The sequence below is a fragment of the Diabrotica undecimpunctata genome, chromosome 6 (assembly GCF_040954645.1).
Source record: "Diabrotica undecimpunctata isolate CICGRU chromosome 6, icDiaUnde3, whole genome shotgun sequence".
In the NCBI taxonomy this organism is placed as follows: Eukaryota; Metazoa; Arthropoda; class Insecta; order Coleoptera; family Chrysomelidae; genus Diabrotica; species Diabrotica undecimpunctata.
The window spans coordinates 18,667,748-18,691,595 of record NC_092808.1 but is presented as its reverse complement, the minus strand read 5'-3'; the positions used below and the strand labels follow the sequence as shown (position 1 = coordinate 18,691,595).

Sequence of the window (23,848 nt, the reverse complement as noted above, 5' to 3'; positions counted from 1 at the left end):
CATTTTTATATTATTTTTTTATTAAGCCTATGGTAAAGTTAAATAATATTGTAATATGTAGTATGTATGTATTTATTTTCAACTATCTTGGGAATCTATTTATTAAAATTGACTAAATTCTAATCTGACAATTTCATTTATTTTTTTTTATTTATTCAGGTTGTATACTGTTACTTAGTATTTTAGTAGTAAACCTATTGGTAAGTTGGTGGTTTATTGAATAATAACGTAGGGAAGGCTGTGGGCCAATTTACCTGGCGCCCCTGATATAACTTCGGATTTTTTTGTTTTGTGGACCGCACGACCATCTCCACTGTTTTGTCTAGCCGCGAGCCATTCCCAGACTGTCACCGTATAGTACTTTTCTTTCCGGGTGTACGTCTGATTTATATTTGGTACATTTTATAATTTTTTTTATATAGATTCGGTTTTGTACGCCACATCAAAAATAAAAAATGTCATGGAGAAAAACACAGCAAGGAACGACTTACGATTCTGATTTGTGCAAATTCTAAGGGCACAGAAAAACTCAAACCTTTAATTATATAGGTAAGTCAAAAAAACCTCGGTGTTTTGCAGGTTTAAAATCACTACCCATGGATTATGAAGCCAATAAAAAAGCATGGATGACAGCAGAACTTTTTAAAAAATGGCTGAATAATATAGATTAGCAAAGGGCAACTTGAAATAGAAAAATTGTTCTGTTCATTGACAACTGAACAGCACACGGAGGTATACCACCATTAAAGGCAATCAAAGTACAATTTCTTCCACCAAACACAACATCACAACTTCAACCTTTGGATCAGAGTATCATTAAAAATTTTAAAACATTATACAGAAAAGAAGTTGTTAGAAGAATGATAGCTGATATGGAGCAAAATACGATTTCTTCTATCAATGTTCTTCAAGTAATGAGGATAATGAACAAAACATGGCAAAACGTAACACTCCTCACAGTGAAAAACTGCTTTAGAACCTGTGGTTTTTCTTCAGAACCTCAAGAAATCATTTTGAAGAGGAAGATAATAATGATCCTGAATAATGGAATAACAACATGCACTGTATTTAAAGTTATAAAGACGATGAATTTAATGACGACCCACAAACTTCATCTAAGAGCATATCAATCAACGAAGCAAGAGTGCTATAACGACTGTACGATCATTTATAGACCAGTGTAGAAACATAAAAGATAACGTATTTTCTTCTCTATGTTATTTAAAATCAAATCGATTTAGAATCTATGAATTGTTTAAATCAAAAGAAAATCTCAGACTTTTTTTAGTAGACTATACCTTTAATTATTGCTTTAACTTTTTGTAACGAATATAATAAATGAATGTAGTGTATGTAGTGTATAATAAATGCCTATATTTTAATGAACTTCTGACCTATATTAATCCATCACAACATAGACCCTTGATAACTTAAAACCTGAATAACTTAAAATATTTGGTTTTTCCCTTGGAATTTAACTTATCGAGGTTCTACTACTGTATACGCTTGGCATGTTAATTATTTGTTTTCAACCTTTTACCACGACAGCTAAAAATCAAAGAAACAGACCTTACCTTATTGACCTTAAACCTGCTGTACAGATAAGGACCGCCTATTCTTTTGAGGGGAAGTCGTAGAGGGGACAAATGGTTTATACTATTTGTCTGCCTACTGAAGTGCGATATTTATTTAGCTCACGCTGTTGTCGCATCTCAATTTCTCAATTCAGTATTCTTTGTTAATTAATGAAGTAATGATATAATCGTTTAAAAAATAATACTTACATGATTACTTCATGTAAGGTTTGTTGGGGCAATATTAATTTTCATTCTACAATGAACTGTAGTGGATTTAAACATTATGTTACACTCATGTATCCGACTAATGTTTTAGAAGGAGTTATGTTACAGAAATTTCGCAACACTGTTTAAAAATTAGACTCGCTACTCCAAGTGCGTGGATTGTGTCTCACTCGTATTCAAACAATTAAGTGTTATCTTTGTTCCACATACTGAATAACGTATACGGTAGTTGAAAATTTGCCGAATCGGTATATATATATATATATATATATATATATATATATATATATATATATATATATATATTATTTGTCAATTTTAGATTTATGTTTGAACTGAGACTTTCTAAATTATGGAAATCAATAGATTTGAGAATATTTTGTAAATAATAGGTTGCGTTGAAATATGATATGTACCTGCCGTTTTCAGAGATTCATTTCTGTTACCTCAAAAGCGCTCATTAACGGAGAAGAAGGGGAAAGTAGAAAGTTACTGTCTTGTATGATTTGTACACAATTACGGGAATTTGAAGAAATTAGTTGAGTTTTAAGAATTTGGATAGTTTTGGAATTTGGTTGAATGCAAAGATAGACAGACGGGAATGAGATTGAAAAAGCAAGGAGGATCATCTGCTGTTGGACTGGAGGTGAGTGAAGACAAAATCGAAAGGAGTGTATCGATAGTTTGTTTTTTTAAACCGGTGAAAGAAAAATTATTGTCGCAAAAAGTAGTGCAAAGAAAGTGTTGAAAGCTGCAGTTACAGTATTTGTAAGTAAAATAATTAATAAATCCGTAAACTAATTTTTCGAAACCAAATTCAGATTTTTGCTTTAATCTGTGCCTTCTAAGAATTGCAAGGCAAAATAGACGTTGATAAAGATATTAATAGAGACATGGGGAATCTAAAAATTGCATTCCACGACATGTCTCCTCAACTAAGTAAAAATCCTTAGCGAATTGGTTTCTAGTATTCATAAAAAGTATACCGGAATAAAAGGAAAAAGACCGTTAAGATTTGATTTCACGATAGTGCGTCTGTATATCCGCTTATACGTATTTCACCCTAAAAGGGATCATTCGCAAAGAAAATGGATTATGAATTTGGGTGCTTGGAACACACAAGGAATAAGGACAAAACAAGAGGAGGTCTTCCGTGAACTGAGTAAAATGAAACTAGACATCTGTGTATTAACTGAAGTAAAGCAAAAAGGAAGAGGAAATGAAAAGATAAACGAATACCTGCATTTCTATAGTGGCGTAGAAAAGAGCGAACGAGCTAAAAGGGGAGTGTCTATAGCAATACATCAGAAACTGAAAAAATGTATTAAATCATGGCAAGAAATAGATGAAAGAATTATCCTTATGGAAATTAAGAAAAATGGCCATGAAATAGTGGTAATTGGAACATATACACCGACGGATGACTCAAGGGTTGACAGCAAGGAAGAGTACTTTAACAAGTTAACAACTGTTCTAGCCACAATTAATAAGAAGAAAGAAATTTGGATCTTAGGTGATCTTAATGCAAGAACCGGAAAGAGCTCCAACAGTGAAATAATAGGGAGATATGGAGAAGACATTCTGAACGACAATGGTCAATGATTAATAGATTTTTGCGAGGCACATTCTTTGAAAATATTAAATGGTTTCTTCCCCCATAAGAATATACATAAATTTACATGGACGCAGCCTACCAGGAATTTAAAATCAATAATTGACTATTTCATTCATCGTAAAGATTCTAAACTAAAAACGAAGGACGTGAAGGTGTTTAGAGGGCCAGAATGTGGAAGTGACCACCATATGATTATTGCAAAAGTAATGGTGACATTTAAGAGAGAACAATCAAGTCACAAAAATGATGAAGTAACAGACATAGGAACAACCATAGAAAACATAAAATATAACCTGGAAAGCTTTAAACAAGATTCGACGAAGTTCTTATATAAAATTAGAATAGCTCAGAAAATAAAAAATATAGAAACAAAGGACTTAGACCCTGAAAGTCTGTATGAGGTAATTAAAAAATATATTCATGAAGCGGCAAATGAAGCACTGGGAAAAGTTGAAAATCGGAAAAAAGGAAAACCTGAATGGTTGTCAACGGAACTAGAAGAGAAAGTTCTCAAGAAAAAACAAGCATATCACATATGGCTTCAATCCAAAGATCCTCAAGACAGAGAAATATACGCTAAATGGAATAGAGAAGTTAAAAAAGACGTGGATAAGGCGAAAAATATAAACTGGGAGGCTAAGTGTGATGAACTGGACAGATTTATGGGTTTAACAAAAGTGGCGCAAGCTTGGAAAACATTAAAACAGTTTAGGAAAAATGAGAAAAATGAAGACAACATTTCTCTCATAAAGTTAAATGAATGGGAAGAATATTATACGAAACTGCTGAAAGAGGATAGAGTAGAGTACAGATGGGAAAAGATAAGGGAAATAATAGACAACAGAGACGAAAGACAGGAAATCCCTATAATAACATTATCTGAATTGACGGAAACCTTAAAAGAGGTTAAAAACGGAAAAGCCGCAGGGCCTGGAGACATTCCCATAGAGCTGGTTAAATATGGGCCGACTGCACTTTTAGAATTAATAGTAGACCTTTTCAATAAATGTATGTGTGGAGACCAGGAAATTCCTAGAGATTGGAATAAATCTTATATAAGCTCCATATATAAGAGAGGGAATAAAAGAGACTGTTCCAATTATAGAGGTATTAGTGTGACGAGCTCTGTGGGCCGGTTGTACGGCAGAATATTAAAGAAGAGGGTTGAAAGACAGATACAAGATATTGAAGAACAAAGCGGCTTTCGTACCGGAAGATCCTGCCTTGATAATATATTTATCCTACGACAAATAATTGAAAAGCGTGTCGAAAGAAGTAGAGAGACCCATTTGGTATTTATAGACCTTGAGAAAGCATATGATAGTGTCCCGTTAAAGAAAATGTTTGAGGTCCTCAAAAGGTCCGGATTGGATTCGACGTATATCCGAGCGATATATAAATTGTACGAAAATGCAGTTAGTTTTGTAAAAATTGGAACCAGAACCTCAAATGAATTTAAAGTCACTAAAGGCCTAAAGCAAGGATGCTGTTTGTCACCGACACTCTTTAAAATATACATCCAAGAAGCATTGAGGAATTCTAGAAATAAATGTAGATTTATGGGCATCGAAGTGGGACAAGAAACTCTGTATACATTGTTGTTTGCAGATGATCAGGTGGTGGTTGCAACCGATGAGGAAGATATAAATTATATGAATCGAAAATTATTTGAGGAATATGCCAAATGGGGGCTTACTGTAAACATAAGCAAAACAGAATATTTAAAAATTGGAGGAAATACCACAGATCTGAGGCTTGAAAACGCAGTCATAAAAGGCTGCAACCAGTATAAATATCTAGGAAGCATCATATCAGCAGATGGCAGAGTTAAGATAGATGTACAAAACCGAATAACCCAAGGGAAAAAATGCATCCGAATACTGAATTCATTACTGTGGTCTAATAAAATAAAGATGCATACCAAACTTCGCGTATACAGAGCAATTGTAGAACCAATTACCACATATGGTGCCGAATGTTGGACCATGACAAAGAATGAACGAGATAAAGTAGACGTTGTGGAAATGGATTATCTTAGAAGGTCATGTCGAGTATCGAAAATGGAAAGAATCAGGAATGAGGAAATACGAAACCGTACAGGAATTAGAGATACTCTTTCAGATAGAATACAAGGAAGGAAATTACAATGGTATGGTCACGTGATGAGAATGGAGGAGGAGCGGTGGCCAAAGAAAGCCTTAATGTATGTTCCGCCAGAAAGAAGGAAAAGGGGAAGACCACCAAATTCCTGGAGAAGAGAAATTACAAAAACAATGCAATCTAGAGGCTTAGAAGAGGGAGATTGGAGGGATAGGAAAAGATGGAGGCTGAAATGCGGGAAGCGGCAATCGCCGTAGGACCCCCGTTATATGATGATGAACTATTCTTAGAGCGAAGCATAGCTAAGGAGAATTTTGGCCCTCCTATGGGAGCAATAAACACTCTTAGGAGTTTGTCGACAGTTTTATTTTTATAAGAAGAACGCGGGAAGAAGTTTGTTGGAGAAGGAAATAATTAAAGTAAATTCTTTTAGAAAAATACAGAGGCAAATTCTGTAAACGAGACATTGATTGAACTATATTTAATTTGAATTTGTTTTATGGTTAATTGTATGCAACAGAGTAATTTAGGGTAACATTTATTTATAAGATATTTATTTAGTATATGAATATCTACAAAGGTATTTGGTTATTATATCTTGAATTTATTGCACCAATTGATTTCTTTTATTTATTTCTTTCTACTCCTATTTTTTCTCAAGCGTTATTAAAAGAAAAGGTAAAGTTTTTGAACCCAATTAAGAAACCTGAGATGAGAAAAACATATACTTATTATTCTGGCGTCTACATTAAAATTCATTAAATAAATTTTTTGTTTTCATTTGCTAATTAGATCATACTTAATTTGATTTTGTGTATGGAATTTCAAAATTAAGTTATCAGTATATATATATATATAATATATATATATATATATATATATATATATATATATATATATATATATACATATGAGCAATATTTTTACTTTTTAAAGAGTTTTGTAGGGAAGGGGAGGGGATTCGCGGATTTTACCATCATTGTACCTTAAAAAGGTAGCCTAGTAAAAGTAGTATAATAGAGAGATAATGAAGAGCTATATCTATTAACCGGTTTTAACTCACAAGGTCTAATTTTTTTGTTATAATGTTAAATTTTTGGTGAAACAATTTACAACAAGACAAAGGTAAGTTTAATTTTATATATCAAGAAGAAAGAAAAAAAAACTCACAATATTTTATGATTTTTAATAAATTGTCAAAATTCAACCAAACGAGGAAAAAATTATGGAAACGAGTATATGAAAGGATTTTTAAATACCAGTCAAACAAGCATTGGTAAGTTGCAATCCGTTGAGTATATTCGAAGATACAGTTGTTTAAAAATAGCCAGTTTTTTGAAAATCGACTTTTTTATCATTTGTAAACTGATAGTACTTTTTTCTGACTACCTTAAATTGCATAAAAATTTAGGTGAGGGTAGTTCTGTATATATACAACAATTTTTACTTATCGAATTTCTTGGCCCCAGCATTTAATTATTTTTTTGACGCCCTAAAATTGAGCTTGAGCCCATTTTACTATATATTTGAAGAGCTATATCTCTGAGCCCAGTAGAGCGACTTTATCTCATAATATCTCATTTTTTTGCTATAATGTTAATTTTTACAAAAGAAATAATTTAGAAAACCCCAAAACATAAGTTTTATTTTATAGGTCAAGAAGAACCAAAAGAAAATTTTTTATGATTTTCAAAAAGTGTCAACATTTAACCAAACAAGAAAAAAATTATGAAAACGTTAAAAGTTACAATCCATTTAGTAAATTCGAAGATACAGCTGTTTAAAAATAGTCAGTTTTCCGATGATAGTATTTTTTATTATTTGTAAACTGATACTTCTTTTTCCTGGCAATTTCAAATATCAAAAAAATTTAGGTGAATGTATACAACAATGTCTACTTATCGAAGTTTTTGGCCCGGGCCTTTACTATAATTTTGACGTCCTAAAAATTGAGTTGAACTCTTTTTAACCTCTATTTGAAAATCTATAACTTTTATGATTTTCAATTGTCAAAATTTAACCAAACCTAAAATTTAAAACAGGTAAATTTTTAAATATCTTTTAAGCGAGCATTGATAAAGTGTACATTGTGATACAATCCATCTAGTAGATTAAAATTATCAGTTTTTAGAAATTCACATTTTTTTCATTTGTAAACTGATAGTACCTTTTCCTGACAATCTCAAAAAGCATAAAAACTTAGGTGAGGATAATTCTATATGAATACACAACATGTCTACTCTACTTATGAAATTTTTTTGGCTTAGACCTTTAACTATTTTTTTAACCGCCTAACAATTGAGGTTTTTGATTCATAAGCAAGCTAACACATGTGGTCATCAATGATTTATCTTAATTGTTTGATTACTCTACAAAATTAAAACTCAACGAATTATTAAAATAGACAACAAAACCTAAATTTTAGGGGTTTAAGAAAACATTTAGGTAGTCGAAGACCAAAGTTAAGGTAGTTTTAATTTTAATTTTAATCTTTAACGCTAAAAAAAGAGATAAAATGCATGGTTACAAGAGCAAATGTACCAAGATGTAAATTGGAGCTGGAAGGTCAGATAATAGAACAAGTGATGGAGTTTAAATATCTAGGCATTACATTATCTAGCTACGGAAAGCTCAAAACCGAAGTGGAAGATCAAGTGAATAGAGCAAACAGAGCCGCAGGCTGCCTGAATGAAACAATATAGAGAAAGAACAATATCGGGAAAGAAATAAAAGGAAAAATTTACAAAACAGTCATCAGACCATCCTTTTTTATCTTCCAGATAAAAAAAGGAAGAATTTTCCATCCAAATAAAACCAGTAGCATCTTCTTCTTAAGGATTGTCTGCTGTAATATCTATCATGCCATTATCTGAAGAATCGTCTTTAAAACTTACTGATTTGCATTCTGAAGACAAAACTTGAAATATTACCTTCTTTTTAGTCTTAGGTACGTAGGTGTTGGCCACTGAAGGATGGTCGTTGGTTATCTAATAATTCCGTTAACACTTTTCGCTTTACTGTTTTGCCTTATTTTGAAGAGGAATTTATTTATCGTCTTTATATGGAGACGAGGTAATAATTGTTGCTTTTCCAGGTGCCCTACTCCTTCTTTTTTTAAAAGATTGGCACCGGTGTAATGTTTTGAGGTCCAATAAATTCCGTTTCATCTACACTAATGTCGCCAATATTTCGGCAATAAAGATGTAAATAGAACAAGTGATGGAGTTTAAATATCTAGGCATCACATTATTTAGCTACGGAAATCTCGAAACTAAAGTAGAAGATCAAGCGAATAGAGCAAACAGAGCCGCAGGCTGCCTAAATGAAACAATATGGAGAAATAAAAATATCGGGAAAGAAACGAAATACAGAATTTACAAAACAGTCATCAGACCAATAATGACATACGCGGCAGAAACAAGACCTGACACAGACAGGACAAAAATGATGTTAGAAACAGCAGAGATGGAAACACTTAGAAAAATTGATGGTAAGACATTATGTGACACAACTTGAAGTACAGATATACGACGGCGACGTAGATGCAAGGTGGAGAACATCAAGAACTGGGTAAGAAATAGAAGAGTAGAATGGAACGATCATATAAGCCGAATGACAACAAATAGAGTAGTAAAGACGGCAAGAGACGGTTTCCCAATAGGAAGACGATCAGTAAGAAGATCACGAAAACGATGGAATGACAACTTACTGGAGGCACATTGAAAAACAGAAAAGTTTGTTTAAATTGTAAGTTTTTGGAAAGTGACGAAAATTTAGATTTTAGAAAATGTAGAGAACTTTATAATACTCATCGATCTTAATTATATTGAAAAAAAGTATAATCTATGCAATTTTTGGGCCAAATGGGTTTTTATTAACAGTGCTAACGGACTAGAACTTATGTTTTTTTTTTTCAATTTATGAGCATTTTCTCAGCAGAACGTGCCTTTGTAAATATTTTTAAATATTTTATGAAACTAACAGTATTATAAATCCCTCTACATTTTTTAAAATCAAAATTTTCGTCACTTCCTAAAAACTTAAAATTTAAACAAATTTAATACCTCAGATTAAAGTTAAAATTAAAACTACCATAAGTTTGGTTCTCAACCACCTAAAGGCTTCCTTAAATGCTTAAAATGTAGGTGTTATCTATTATTTTATAATCAGTTGAGTTTTAATATTGCACAATAACTAAACAGATGAGAGAAATCATTAACAACCATATGTATTGACTTACTTATGAAGCAAAAAGCTGCTCAAATTTTAGACGGCCAAAAAAAATAGTTAAAGGTCTGAGCCACAAAAATTCAATAAAAAGATAAAATAAAACTTTTGGTTTTGTAAATTATTTCTTCAAATAGTTGACATTATATAAAAAAATGAGATATTGTGAGTTAAAATTGCTCTACTGAACTCAGAGATACAGCTCTTTAAATATAGGGTAAATTTTTGACCCTTTCGAGGCGCATATTTCAGGGACCTAAAAAATAACTAGGCTTCTTTTTATAAAAAGGATATAATAAAAGTTAGTAAAAATTCGCTGACTCCCCCATTCAAAAGTGGTCGAAAAGTAATACTATTGCTCTCATTTATATATTTCCCGTTCGTATTTTCCCCACATTTTATTTCTGTTCTCAATTCCGTCTCAATTTCAGCTCTAGGTCAACACCATCTTTTCATACAGGTCAGAAAATTGATTTTGAAAACTCTAGAACCATAGCCCCTATTCGTTTTTGTAAACCAAGAATTATAGAATTATTGGAGAAGCCATAGAGATTGAAAACGGCAGTATTGTCTTAATAAGAACAACCCTCACCTCCACCCAAACTCCACGTCAGTGAATCACGGAGTCATCGGCAGTATAAATGAGCCATCTACCGTCCACAGTAGCAGTAATGCAGTTAATAGTGAACAGTGCAGTGTAGATGTCTAGGGGCTCAGGAGACTGATAGGAGATTGATACTGGTAATCTGGTATAACCTAAGATACAAACTTATGAAGAAATGTAATTAGGGAATTCGACCCCCCATATACGGATAAAGGCAAAGGTAATGATAAATGAGGGAAGGCATATGTGAAACTATGTCGACTAATTCGGATGTAGCACAAAATAAGTAAAGAAAGAAAATAAAAGGAGAGGAAAAAGTAGTATATAGGTATGCATCTTAGTGTTTGTATGAACTTACCTAATCCAATATTTGAGACCCTTAATCCACTTTTTCCTAAGTTTCTGTACCTCAGCCCTGGCGTAACGCATGCTTGTCTCGCTAGCTGTAGAGGAACTGCAGGAGCAGAATGCGTCAGCCCGCTGAGCAGCAGTTGCTCTTTGGTAATGGTGGACTCGCCTGGACCTCCTCTTTCCGCCAATGCGCTAAGGGCACTGCCAGCACTAAATTCCTCCATGCAGTCAAGACTGGCTATGGGCGCCCGACACCTGCAACAAAGAAGCATATTTTTTATAAGCAATATAATTTAATATTTAGATGGAAAGGAAAAGAATCACAAAGTTTTGAAAGGGTAAAATGAAAAATACTAATACTAATAAAATATTATTTACTACAAAAAAAAAATACTTTTAATATAAAAAAGATCTTGTAAAATTATAATATTTTACATTTAAAAAGATGTTAGGATAAAATATATAACAAATGTAGTGGACATATCAAAGAAAAAGTGGAATTATTATGAATCCTATATACACAGGTTCGCTCACAATATTATCAATGAGTTTTTCAAGTGGTTTTGGTTATAATTTTGTTATAATAAGTCCTATTTTGTACGATAAGCAAGAACATCTAAAATTGCTTCAAAACTGAACTTATTCAGTTAAAGATCATAAAGTGTAAACGCATGCCAAAAAAGATCACTTGAGAAAGGAACTTTGCCGAAACAAATGTGATAGTAAATAAATTTTGTGGAAGTTTTGAAAAAAAAAAGGTTTTATTTATTTATTTATTTCAACGGTAGAACCATTTACAATAAAATACAACAAATAGTAAAAAGTAAAAATCATGTACAATAAACATCAAAACAATAACAAAGAAACAAGTAAACAGTTAAAATTTGTACATTAAAACAGTATATCAAATCACAAAAGTTAAAAAAATATATAGATAAAAAAAACATCACATGTCTAGATCAGTAATTACATTCTTAAGTTGCCTTTTGAAAGCATTAATGTTTGGGCAGAAAGGATCCAATAGGAAGTCATTGCAAGAGCTGAGCATTCTCGGCAAGGGAAAATGACGAGCATAATCAGTCCTATGAAAAGAAATATAAAAGAGTGCAGTGTGTCGAGTTTTATGTATTGTGTTTAAGTGTACATTGGCTAATAATGAGGGACAATTGATAACGTTGTTTAGAATTTTAAAACATTAAAAACGTTAAATTGAGACATTATTATAGAATAATCTATGAAATAATTTTCAGTATTTTTTATATTAATATATGCTTTAAAAGCTAAAGATCTTAGAAACTTCCTCTGGACGCTCTCTAATCCATCAATGTATATTTGATGAAATGGGGACCAAACAACAGAGCAGTATTCAAGACCTGGGCGTACCAGAGAGCAATACAATAATTTGAATACAATAGGTGAGATATCATGACTGTTACGATAAATAAAATCAAGATTACGAAATCCTGTTTCCTTAATTTTAAGAAGATGGCTTCTAAATGTCAATGCACAATCCAATAATACACCCAAATTTCTTACCTCAGTAACTGAATCCAAGAGATCTATTAGCTATTAGATTATTTATACGACCAAATGAAATACAAGAACATTTAGTTGGATTTAAGCTAAAACCATTTTGTTTTGACCATAAACATATATTATTTACATCATCTTGCAGGAGATCTCTATCCGATTTATTATGTATACAACGAAATAACTTAAGATCATCAGCAAATAGTAGGAAGTGTGAGTTTTTGATAGCCTTACCAATATCGTTAATGAATAAGTTAAAAAACAAGGGACCACAATGAGACCCTTGTGGTACACCAGAATAACAATGGAATTCTTTTGAAATATAATTGTTAATACGAACTTGCTGTGTACATCCCATCAGAAAACTTTTAATCAAATTCACAATGGGGTCACCAAAGCCAGATGCATGAAGTTTGTGGACCAAAAGATTATGATTAACCTGGTCAAAGGCCTTTGAGAATTCAGTGTAAACGCTGTCGACCTGAATTTTATTCTCAAATGCACCCAACAAGTATTGTTGGTAATTGACAAGGTTTGTTACTGTTGACTTCCCGTTAGAAAATCCATGTTGTTCATCAATAATTATGTTTCTGCAAGCCCAGGTGAGATTTATCGATACCAATTTATCAAGTAGTTTCGGGATTGCTGATTGAATAGTTATACCTCTATAATTGTTAATACACTCGCCATTGCCAGATTTGTATATAGGTGTAAGAAAACTATTTTTCCAATATTGTGGAAATACAGATGATGACAATGATAAATTGAAAATTTGTTGTGAAGGTTTACAAAGGGAAAAAATACAGTTCCTAATAAGTGCAGTAGGTATACCATCAGGCCCTGAAGAATATGTAGATTTTAAACTCATAATCCCCTCGAAAACATCAGTCAGACTAAACTTCAGAATCTGAAAATCCACACTATAGTCCAATTTAAAATTAGGTACATTATACTCACTATCATTATATGTACCTAAAACATAACTGGAAAAAAGATTGACTATTTCATCACCATTCTGATCTATTACATCCCCACCTTTATTATACATTACATTAGGATAAGCACTAGACCCACGTATAGTACCTCCAAAAAGAGTGGGGATTACTTGAAAGATTTGCTTGAATATTCTCTGAATAGTTCTTATAACATACTTAGTTTTAGTGTTCTATTGTTAAATAAAATTATTTTCCATCAAGTAACGGTTGAATCCAAGTATTTATTTTCTTGTCTGATAGCCTGTTGTTCAGCATTTGCCTTTCCATGGCTCTTTAGGTCTTTGCTATTTTTTCCATGTTTTCCTTTGTAAACGTCCGAGTTTGAGAACTGTAGGTGAGAACAGGAAGTATACATTGGTTGACTCTTGTTTTTAAATATTGGGGGTATTTTCTATTTTGTAGTATATAGGAAAGTTTTCCGAAGGATACCCAAGCCAACTGTATCCTTCTCTTTATTTCTCCGGTCGGATTTTCTTTATTTAATACTTGGATCCGCAACAAAACAAAAGTGACCGATGTATTAACGCAGATAGCAAAACTTAAGTGGAAGTTCGCTGGACATACCATAAGACAGAAAGACGATAGATGGAATAAGATGATTATACACTGGAGACCATATAGTTACAAACGAAACAGAGGAAGGCCACAAATGAGATGGTCAGATGACTTAAAGAAACACGCAGGCCCGAAGTGGATACAAACTGCCTACAATAAAGAGACGTGGAAGAAGGAACAGGAGGCCTATGTCCAAAATTGGACAGCAAGGGCTGTATAGACAGATAGATAGAACGGTTTGTAATTATTTGTTTTTCTCTTACTTTCGTGCATTACATATCATGTGAGATGAATAATCTGGTACGTCAAACCAGGTAGATTCAAGATAATTGAAATATATAAAAGGAAAATGATATATCGGATAGTTATTATCTTACTATAATTTTCTTGAAAAGATTAAGTTTAATGATATTCGGTTCATTTTAAAATATCCTAGCAACAGAATGTTGTCTACTTTCAGGTTGGCTATACGAATATATCCAAGTTCTCCTGTAACAATGTTATATACGAATTTTGTACACCCCGGTTCGAATTTTTTTCAGTATTTTTTTACACCAACCAGCATAAGCTTTTTTGTATATCTTGATAACACATAAATCTTTATAAAAAAACAAATATATTGTTCTCCGTGATATAGCAAGAGACGTTCTGTCTGTCTTCAAAGCATATTTCTCCGAACGACAACCGATTTTGGTGGATGCTCGCTACAATTGAGTCGTCCAGTATCAAAATCGCCAAAACGTCATTTTTCCAGTTTTGAGATATGTACGCCCCACTCCCCTGGATTCGTCTCATTAATACCTATCGACTGGCAGTAATGTTAGAGTATTAAAACAGCCAAATTTTTGTCTAAAAAACATCACAAAGTTGGCCTTCCGTTTCAAAGTAACTTATGTTTTTGGAAGATTTCCGTATCAAAACAATCAATGTTTAAAAGGGCCAATCAGGAGACTCTTTCATTCACGTGACCTAAATATCGTAAACAAGAAACATTTACCGATTTACTTTAATTAGTGCTAAATTTAAGAACTTTTAAGTTAATACAAAAAAAAATGGATATTTCACCCGTTCACCAACACCAACTAAATGCCGGAAAAGAATTAGATAATCTAAAAAATGGAAATATAAGAAACGTCTCAGGTAAGTGTACTATTTGTAACAGTATGGCTTAAACCTCTATTTGAATTTAAAATCTCTTGTTTTTGACCCACCAATTTTTCAGGAGATCTGAAAACAATTTTCTTTCTATTTGAGATATGTACATTGGAAAAGTACCAAAACAACAGTGCCAGCACAAATCAACAGCTTTTGAGTGCATAAAATTGAAACTAAGTCAACTTGAAGAAGTCAACAAATGATTCTACTCCAATTTAACATAAATTGCACAAAATGCATTTACATTAAATAGTATTGAAATACAGAATATAAAAAGACGACGTAAGCAGCAAGAATTGCAAGAAGGGAGATCCAAGAGATCAGCGAAAACAACGACGTGCAAATATCTTATTAATTTAAGTGATAATATGGTTTTAAATGTCTGCCTAAAGGCATTTCTGAATATATTTCGTATTACATGACAAAGAGTTGAAACAATCAGTGAAAAAGACAATAATAAATTAAAAGAAAGGGTAGAGACAGAAAGACAACAAAATTTTTAACTACGAAGCAACGTGTTATGGCTTTTATAATAAAGCTAAAATACATTCAGTCACATTATTGCCGTGGCAAACCCGACGATCTGTCAAAAAACTTTACATTACTGAGCTCTACCGTTTTTACTCAAGTGATCCGTCAAATGAACCTGTCAAGAGACGCTTTTTCAGGAGGTGTTTAACAAAAATTTTAATTTAGGTCTTCATACACCCCGTACAGATATGTGTTCCACATGTTTATCACAAGAGGAAAAAATTAGATGATCTGAAGGAGGTGAGAAAGCTAATTTAATATGTCAAAAAAAAATCCACAAACTACGAGCCAGGGTATTCTATAATTAACCGAATGAAGAAAATACCAACATAATCACTTTCTTCTTCGAACTTCAGAAAAACCTGTCCTCACCAAAAGTGCTAGACCAGCAGGCATATTACAGCAGGCAGCTTTATTTACATAAAATCACTGTCATTCAGGGATACTCAAAGGCTGCACTTGGGCCTCAGAACTCATTCAGATATTGCTGGATCTAGGACCAATACGGAAAATCTTTCAATCATGTAGCCTCTGCAATCTGGCACCGTTTATGCCAAATATATATGTCAAAGGTAACTACTGTGATGTGATAAGGATGTGGTGGTCAAAATAAGAACAGGGTTGTGCTTACTATGTGTATGATATGGTTATGCTAGCGAGCTCCAGTGAATATGAAGACAATTGAGCTATTATTCCCTGTTAGGGGGCACTCATTTATCCCTCCGGATAAGATTTTTGGGCTGATTGAAAGAGAAATAAAAAACTTGAAGTTGTAGCAAATGCTGCAGAATATTACAATGAAATGAAAGATAATACCACTGTTTTGTTGACTGACCAAGATTTTTTTTAACTGGATGACCAAGGCTGATAGCTTCATTAAAGCTACAAGGCAGTGTAGGAATGTAAAAGATTTTATCTGAAGCGGTCCATAAAAAACTGGGGACATTTTGGTGAAGGATGATCCATATTTCAACGTTTCAACTGAAGTGTTTCGAAGCTTAACCAAGATTAAAGAAAGGTTATCTCGTATCAATCCTACTATACTTGAAGCCAACAATATACAAAATGTCAGTCAGGAGAAGTTAGAAGATGTCAAGAACTTGCTGGAAAGGTTCCAAAATCCAACGTTGGAATACTACAAAGAACCTGTACAGAACATGGATCTAAAGAGCGTACCTAACGACGAAGACTCATTCTGCGGTTCACAAACTGAAGAAAATATGGCCCTAATTGTGCAAATTAAATTAATAATGACAAGAATGTCTTTTGATTTAACTAGACCCATTTCAAATGACTTGGAGGCAGCGAAATTTGTATCAAAGTAACCAAAGTTAAAGTATTAGTATCACAATCCTCAATGTTCATTTTTTTTTAATTTTCTCAGTAGATACTTGACAGACTGTAAAAAATGTATGTGAAATAAAATCCTCATTAAATATTTACAACAAATTATAATAATTAGGAAAATCATAAGCGAAATAAAGCTACCACAGAATTTCGCGGTTCCTGTAAAATTGGTTAAGATGAAGATTGGTGACTTTGCACATGGTGAACATGCACGATGTATTATTGTTGAGCAAGTCCCCTTTTAAGTCATAAAAAATCATCTAATGCAAATCTCCTCGAACGATTTACATTTTTGTACAAACTACCTTCTTTTAAACGTTCATTATCAACAACCTACGTGGCCAATTTCAAAGTTGCCCTTACTTTGCAATAACAAACGTGAAAAGAGCCATTTCACTTGATTTGTTTTTATATGGACGTCCAATCATTGGTAATTCACAAGTCTTTTATATTCTTTAAAAATACTGACAATACTTAGTGCTCAAATCTAAAAAAATAATTTACCTGTAACAAACTGACTTGTACAAATATGGCGGTAGCAGTGTCTTCTAAATTACTAAAGTAATTACACCGGGCTGAGGTAACTGGTGTAAAATTTCTTTTTAGCCCCGTCCCACTTGACTTCTTGATAGCTCAGGATGGTAATTATGTAAGTAATGGAAAATTAAATGGTTCAGGACTCTTCTAAGTAATTAATAGAGTTTATAATTAAAGTTTAAAATTATTTTCATCGTTACAAGGCCATCAAGCAATAAACAAGTTCTATTAAGTTATGTAGGGGAACCACAACTGGATCCCATGTGTATTAAATTAAATCTATCAATTTTATAATGTAAACGAAAGGTTGCTGCTAATTTTAGTTTAATTAAGTCGAAGTATCCGTATAAGATGTCTGGAGGAGAAAAGCAAAACATATAGACTAAAGCTAAATAGGAGTAAGACAAAGATCATGATAGTAGACAGAGCTCGAAATAATCTTCAACACATTAACGAAATTGGGAGCTTTGAAGCAGTAAATAGTTTCATATACTTGGGGTCCCTAATAACAAATGACGGAGGGTGTGATAGAGAGATACGTAGAAGGTTTACTATTGCTAGAACAGCTGGAAAGTTTCGAACGTAGTTTTGAGGTTCGAATGGGTTTGTAAATGCCCCTTTGTCTGCTTCTTGTCGATCGACGATGATAGGTATAATAAAAGGTTGAAGTTCTGGAGTAAAGGTGTTGATTTATTGACAGCTACTGGTAATTACACAATATGATGTTCGTTAGGTAACTACTTATGATTGACTGTACCCAAATGAGCTCAAATCCCCAATTTATAATCTCACAAATATTTCATACCTCAGCACAGAGGTTATTGCTTCTATGATACTAACCAACTTTGAACTATTAGCTTACATTACCATTTAATCTAGACCATCATTGCAATACTTAGGAAGTGCAATTAGAAACAATATATTATTCGACAATTCATTAACAGGTGAATGGACTTTAATTATTAAAATATTACTCGATATCATTTTCACAATGTCACTTATACACGGTGAAACTATAATAGATTAAGAAGTTAAGAATAATGTGACATTACAAATTAAGGGGTTAATTTGTGATTGAACAACAGCTATGATGAAACTGGTAACAATTTGGAAAAATTCTAGCATAACAATACACATAAAACTAAGGCTGGTAAGGGCACTCATTTTTACCATAGCCATATATGCATCCGAAACGTGGACCTTAAAGAAAGCGGATAAAAATAAACTAGACGCTTTTGAAATGTGGGTATACCGCCGCATGTTCAGAATATCCTGGATTGATCATCGCACTAACGTATCGATATTAGAACAACTTAAAGTAAAGGATAGATTGCTTAAACAAATACAACAGAGATATTTGCAGTATTTTGGACACATTGCTAGAACAGGTACGACGGAAAAACTGATAGTCAAGGGTAGAGTTGAAGAAAAGATACTTAGGGGAAGATCTCCAAGCCGTTGAGTAGATCAAACAAAAATATTGATTAACCAAGGGTTACATGAAGCCGAACAACTAGCCCAGGGCAGGAAAGGATTGACGGAAATCGTGAAAAAACTGTAAAGACATGATGATGTCACCACATCCCAAAGGTATTAGGACTAAGGAGGAGGAGGATCTGTATAATGTATTTTTGAGGTATTTTAATGTACAATGCACGTTAATTCTCCTACAAGAATTACTAAAACAACATCTACCATCTTCTTCTTGTAGTGCTTATCCGTTTCGGATGTTGGCGAACATCATGGCAATCTATATTTTGCAAATTGCGGCTCTAAAAAAATTTGTGGTTGTTTAGAACCACGTACATAGATTTTTCAACCAGGAAATTCTTCGCCTTCCTAGTCCTCGTTTTCCTTCTACTTTTGCTTGAAGAAATAATTGCAGCAACCCATATCTTTCGCTGTTCCTCATGATGTGACCGAGGTATTCAATTTTGGCTGTTTTTATTGTGGTTAATAACTCTTTTCCTTTTTGCATTCTTAATAATTCTACCATAATTAATTATATTTTCTCAGATTTCTCACCCCTTGACATACGCTCTACAATTATTAATGCAGGACTATTTGGTCATGAAGCAGTATATATCAAGTTTAACACTCTTAACAAACAATCCTCGAAAACCCAACGTTTAGGTAGGATTTTTTCCGCTCAGAACTTTCGTAAATTATAAAAATTTGTGCTTGACTTCTAGGTGGCACTTTCCCTCTGTGGACGTGGACTATAATTTCAGTGATTTAATAGATAGGCTCTTCTGTATTTTCAATAAGGCATTTCCTTTAATTACAATTAGGTCAAAACATCACAAACCCTGGACTACTAAAGGTATCCGCATATCAGCAAAGAATATGCGTTCACTACTGTACATCAAGAAATTTACTACCAACGTCTTTGTCCCTGAATATATCTGGGAAGCTCTAAAAATGTTGCAAGAGAAACTTGGTCCATAATAAACGATTTTCGAAATAAAACTAACACAGCTCAAACATTTTCTCTTCCACATCCTGAAAATCTAAGTGAATACTTTGTTAATGTGAGTAAAAATATACCATCCAATATTTTGCCACAACAAGATTTTCTACAAATCTTTACTACAATCAGACCGCTTGTGTTAAGGTGGACCAAGAGATTTTAGCTAAAGTTCCTATTAAGCGTGGTGTCAGACAGGGATGTGTTATGTCACCGATGTTGTTTAATGCCTACACTGAACCAGTTTTTGAAATAGCATTAAATAATCGCCGCGAAGGTGTTAAGATCGGTGGTGAAATTAATAACAACATCAGATACGCCGATGACACCGCAATAATGGCAGAGAATCTAGAAGATCTTCAAACCCTGTTGAATGCTGTAAACAACGAATGCACTGAAAGGGCTTAACAATCAACGCAAAAAAAACAAAATGGATGGTGGTCGGAAAAATTAATATCGAAGACTCAGTGCTAAGATTAGATAACAAAATCCTGGAAAGGGTGGAACACTTTAGATATCTGGGTAGCTTGATTGACTGCAGGGTTGAAATTGACGAGGAAATTTCGACCAGAATAGAACTCGCACGGAAAATCTTTATTAACTGGCGTTCTGTATTATGCAGTAGAAATCTGTCGTTGACCACACGTCTAAGAGTATTTAAGTGCTATGTCTGGTCCACTTTGTTCTATGGATGTGAAACCTGGACAACAAAAATAAAAAATCTCAACAAATTAGAAGCGTTTGAGTTATGGTGTTACCGTCGCATGCTCAGAATTCCGTGGACAGCACACATATCTAACGAACGCGTGCTAGAGACCGTGCACAAAGAGCGAGAATTGATCAACATCATCAAAATGAGAAAGGTCCAATACTTCGGTTATATAATGAGAGGACCTAAATATGGCTTACTCCGATTAATCATTCAGGGCAAAATCTGGCTGCGTAACATTCGACAATGGACAGGTCGAACGGTCGAGGAACTGTTTCATCTAGCTGCCGACCGAGAATCATTTCATCAGCTTGTCAATATGACGATAGCCAACGCTTGAATACAAGCACGGCACACAAAGAAGAAGAAGAAGATTTTCTATTTCTTATCTTCCCAATTCAAAAAAGGTCTCGAATTATTCTTTATAGGAACAGTTGATAAATCTGAACTGATTCAAACAGTCAGTAGTATCAAAAGCAAATCTTCCTATAGTACTGATGGACTATCCATAAAAACGTTGTTAAATCTTCAAAAATATGTGTTAAAAGTCATAGAATAATTAACGATTCCTTTAAAAAAGGTATATTTATAGAGTGCATAAGGACAGGCATTATTATTCCTCTTCATAAGGGTGGTGAAAAATCTAATGTCTACAACTATAGACCTATTGCCTTACTACCGGTCCTATCCAAAATTATTGAAAGACTTATAAGGGCTCTTGTTAACGAACTTTTTTTTAACGGGTAACGGGCCGATGCTAAACAGGTACCCGTGTCGACGGTTCATAAATTTTAATATTCTTAACAGAATAAAAACTTTCGGTTATAAAAGAACTAAAAAAAATTACAAACTCAATAGATTTTTTATCATTCCGTGGTTTTATCCCACAACACAGGTCGATTTTCGACCGTGGGAATCTCCATATCAAAATCCATATTTTAGCGGCAACAAAGAAAGAAATTTATTGAAACAACGGATGCTCGTCCAACGCCGTCAACACACTTGCATAAACTAAAATGGTTCACTGCACCGGTCCGACGAACGTCATGCCGAGGGGGACTGGATACGTAGACGGTGAAAAGTTAACCAACGGATTGGTTGCCGTTGCGTGAACAAACATTCATACGAACCTGAAAGACACTGAGCAACGGTCAACGGAACGGTTTCAAAATCGACCCGTTGACCGTTGTCGTTAACGAGAGCTTTAAAAGCTCGACTTATGTCCTTTCTCGTTGAAAACAACATTTTATCACAATGTCAGTTCGGCTTTTTATCTAATAAATGTACCAGCGATGCTATGGTTTCTGTACTACATGAAGTCTATCAAGCACTAAACAATAATCTTTATACTGTCACTATTTTTTGTGACTATGCCAAAGCTTTTGATTGTGTAAATCACGACATTTTGATAAAAAAACTAAATTTATACGGAATTCGAGGTATTTCTTTGAATTTCTTTCAATCTTACTTGAGGTATAGTAAACAACTGGTTAGAGCCAATGATACTAACTCCAGTCAGAAAAGCATTGCATGTGAAGTGCCACAAGGTTCAGTACTGGGTCCTCTACTTTTCCTTATCTTTATAAATGGCATCAGTAACTTAAAAATCAATGGAAAAATTTTTCTTTTTGGTGATGATATCAGTATTACCTGGAGGAACTCTAATATTGCAACTCTTCATGCAATTATAACTATTGATCTACTTAAAATAAAAACCTGGTCCGGCTCTAATTTTCGTTCTTTTAACGTGGATAAGACAGTAGCATTATCCTATAAAGGAGCTCTTCAACCCTTGCTTCTTAATAACAGCCCGATCAGTATTGCTGATTCTGTAAAATTTCTTGGTATATTTGTAGACAGCAACCTTAAATGGTCCCTTCATATCGATGTGTTAGGTAAGAAACTAGGCTTAGCCTGCTATGCAATAAGATCTGTTTTGAAGGAAATCAATTTAGCATCTTCCAAAATGACATATTTTCTTTGTTCGAGTCTCATCTTTGATATGGCCTTCCTTTTTGGGGTTCTAGTACAGCTGCCCAATCTGATGTTATTTTTAAATTACAAAAAAGACGGGAAAAAATTCAACAATTCACTCTTCCCTCTTTATATATTCTAGAAACTGTTTGCTTAATTCGTAAACACCTACATATTTTTCCAGCAAGCTAATCATGACTCTTCTGATTCTCTTCTTCTAATGGCGCTAGAACCATTTGTGAGTCTTGGCCTGCTTAACAATGTTCTTCCATTCTGCCCTGTCGGATACTTTCCTTCGCCACTGCCTGATGTTCATGGTTTTAAGATCCCTCTCTACGTCGTCTATCCATCTTTTACGGGGCCTTCCTCTTGTTCTGTTTCCTTGGGGCTTCCATCTCTGGACTACGTTTACAGCTCGATTATCTGGCATTCTTTCTAGGTGACCAAGCCAGTTTAGTCTTTGTGATTTTACAAATCTGACAATATCTGCGCTCTGCATTAGTTCATCCAGATCGTGGTTCATTTTAATTCTCCACGAACTATCGCTGCATTGGGTTGGTCCAAATATCTTCCTTAGTATTTTGCGCTCAAATATTCTCAGTTGATTTTAATCAGTGGTTGAGAGGGTCCACGTTTCACATCCATATGTGGCCACTGGTCTAATTACTGTTTTGTAGATTCTCAGCTTAGACTCACGATTCAGTAACTTACTTTTCATTAAGTCTTTGTATGCATAAAAACACTTATTACCGCTAAGAATCCGTGCTTGTATTTCTTGACTGATGTTGTTGTTGTCATTTATTATTGAGCCTAGGTAGGGAAAAGTGGAGGCATATTTGTAGGTATGGTTGTCTACCTTCAGATTCTCATGTTCATTCGATTTTGTGCACTCCATATATTTTGTTTTGCTTTCATTTATATATAGACCAAACGTAGCAGCTTCTCGTTTCAGTTCTATGACTTTTTCGCTCAATACCCTTTTGTTGCGGCTTATTATGGCAACATCATCCGCATATGCGCATATTTGCATAGATCTTGTATTAATACAGCCGTTTACATCCAGTTTTCTAACAACAGCTTCTAAAGTTAGATTAAAAAGTGTTGTTGATAAGGCATCCCCTTGTCTAACTCCATTTTCAATATCAAAGGCCTGCGTCATATCTCCATCTATTCTCACCATAGCTTTGGAACCCTCCAGAGTCATTCGTATAAGTTTAACCAACTTATTGGGTATCCCTAACATAGATAGTTGCTTTAACATCTTTTGTCGATCTACTCCATCAAACGCCTGTTTGAAATCGATATCATGACTACTCTATATTATATTCGACAAAAAAATTATACAACCA

At 33.7% G+C, this 23,848-nt stretch overlaps 1 protein-coding gene across 2 annotated transcripts in view; it reads right to left on the bottom strand.

Annotated features, from left to right (window-relative positions):
- The window catches only part of Hk (potassium voltage-gated channel subfamily A regulatory beta subunit hyperkinetic), a 398,149-nt gene that overhangs the window by 85,091 nt on the left and 289,210 nt on the right, over positions 1-23,848 (bottom strand). For both annotated transcript variants that reach the window (XM_072534383.1, XM_072534384.1), the window contains one exon: positions 10,707-10,954. In XM_072534383.1, the coding sequence (XP_072390484.1) occupies positions 10,707-10,954 (248 nt within the window). The remainder of the gene's footprint in view (positions 1-10,706; positions 10,955-23,848) is intronic.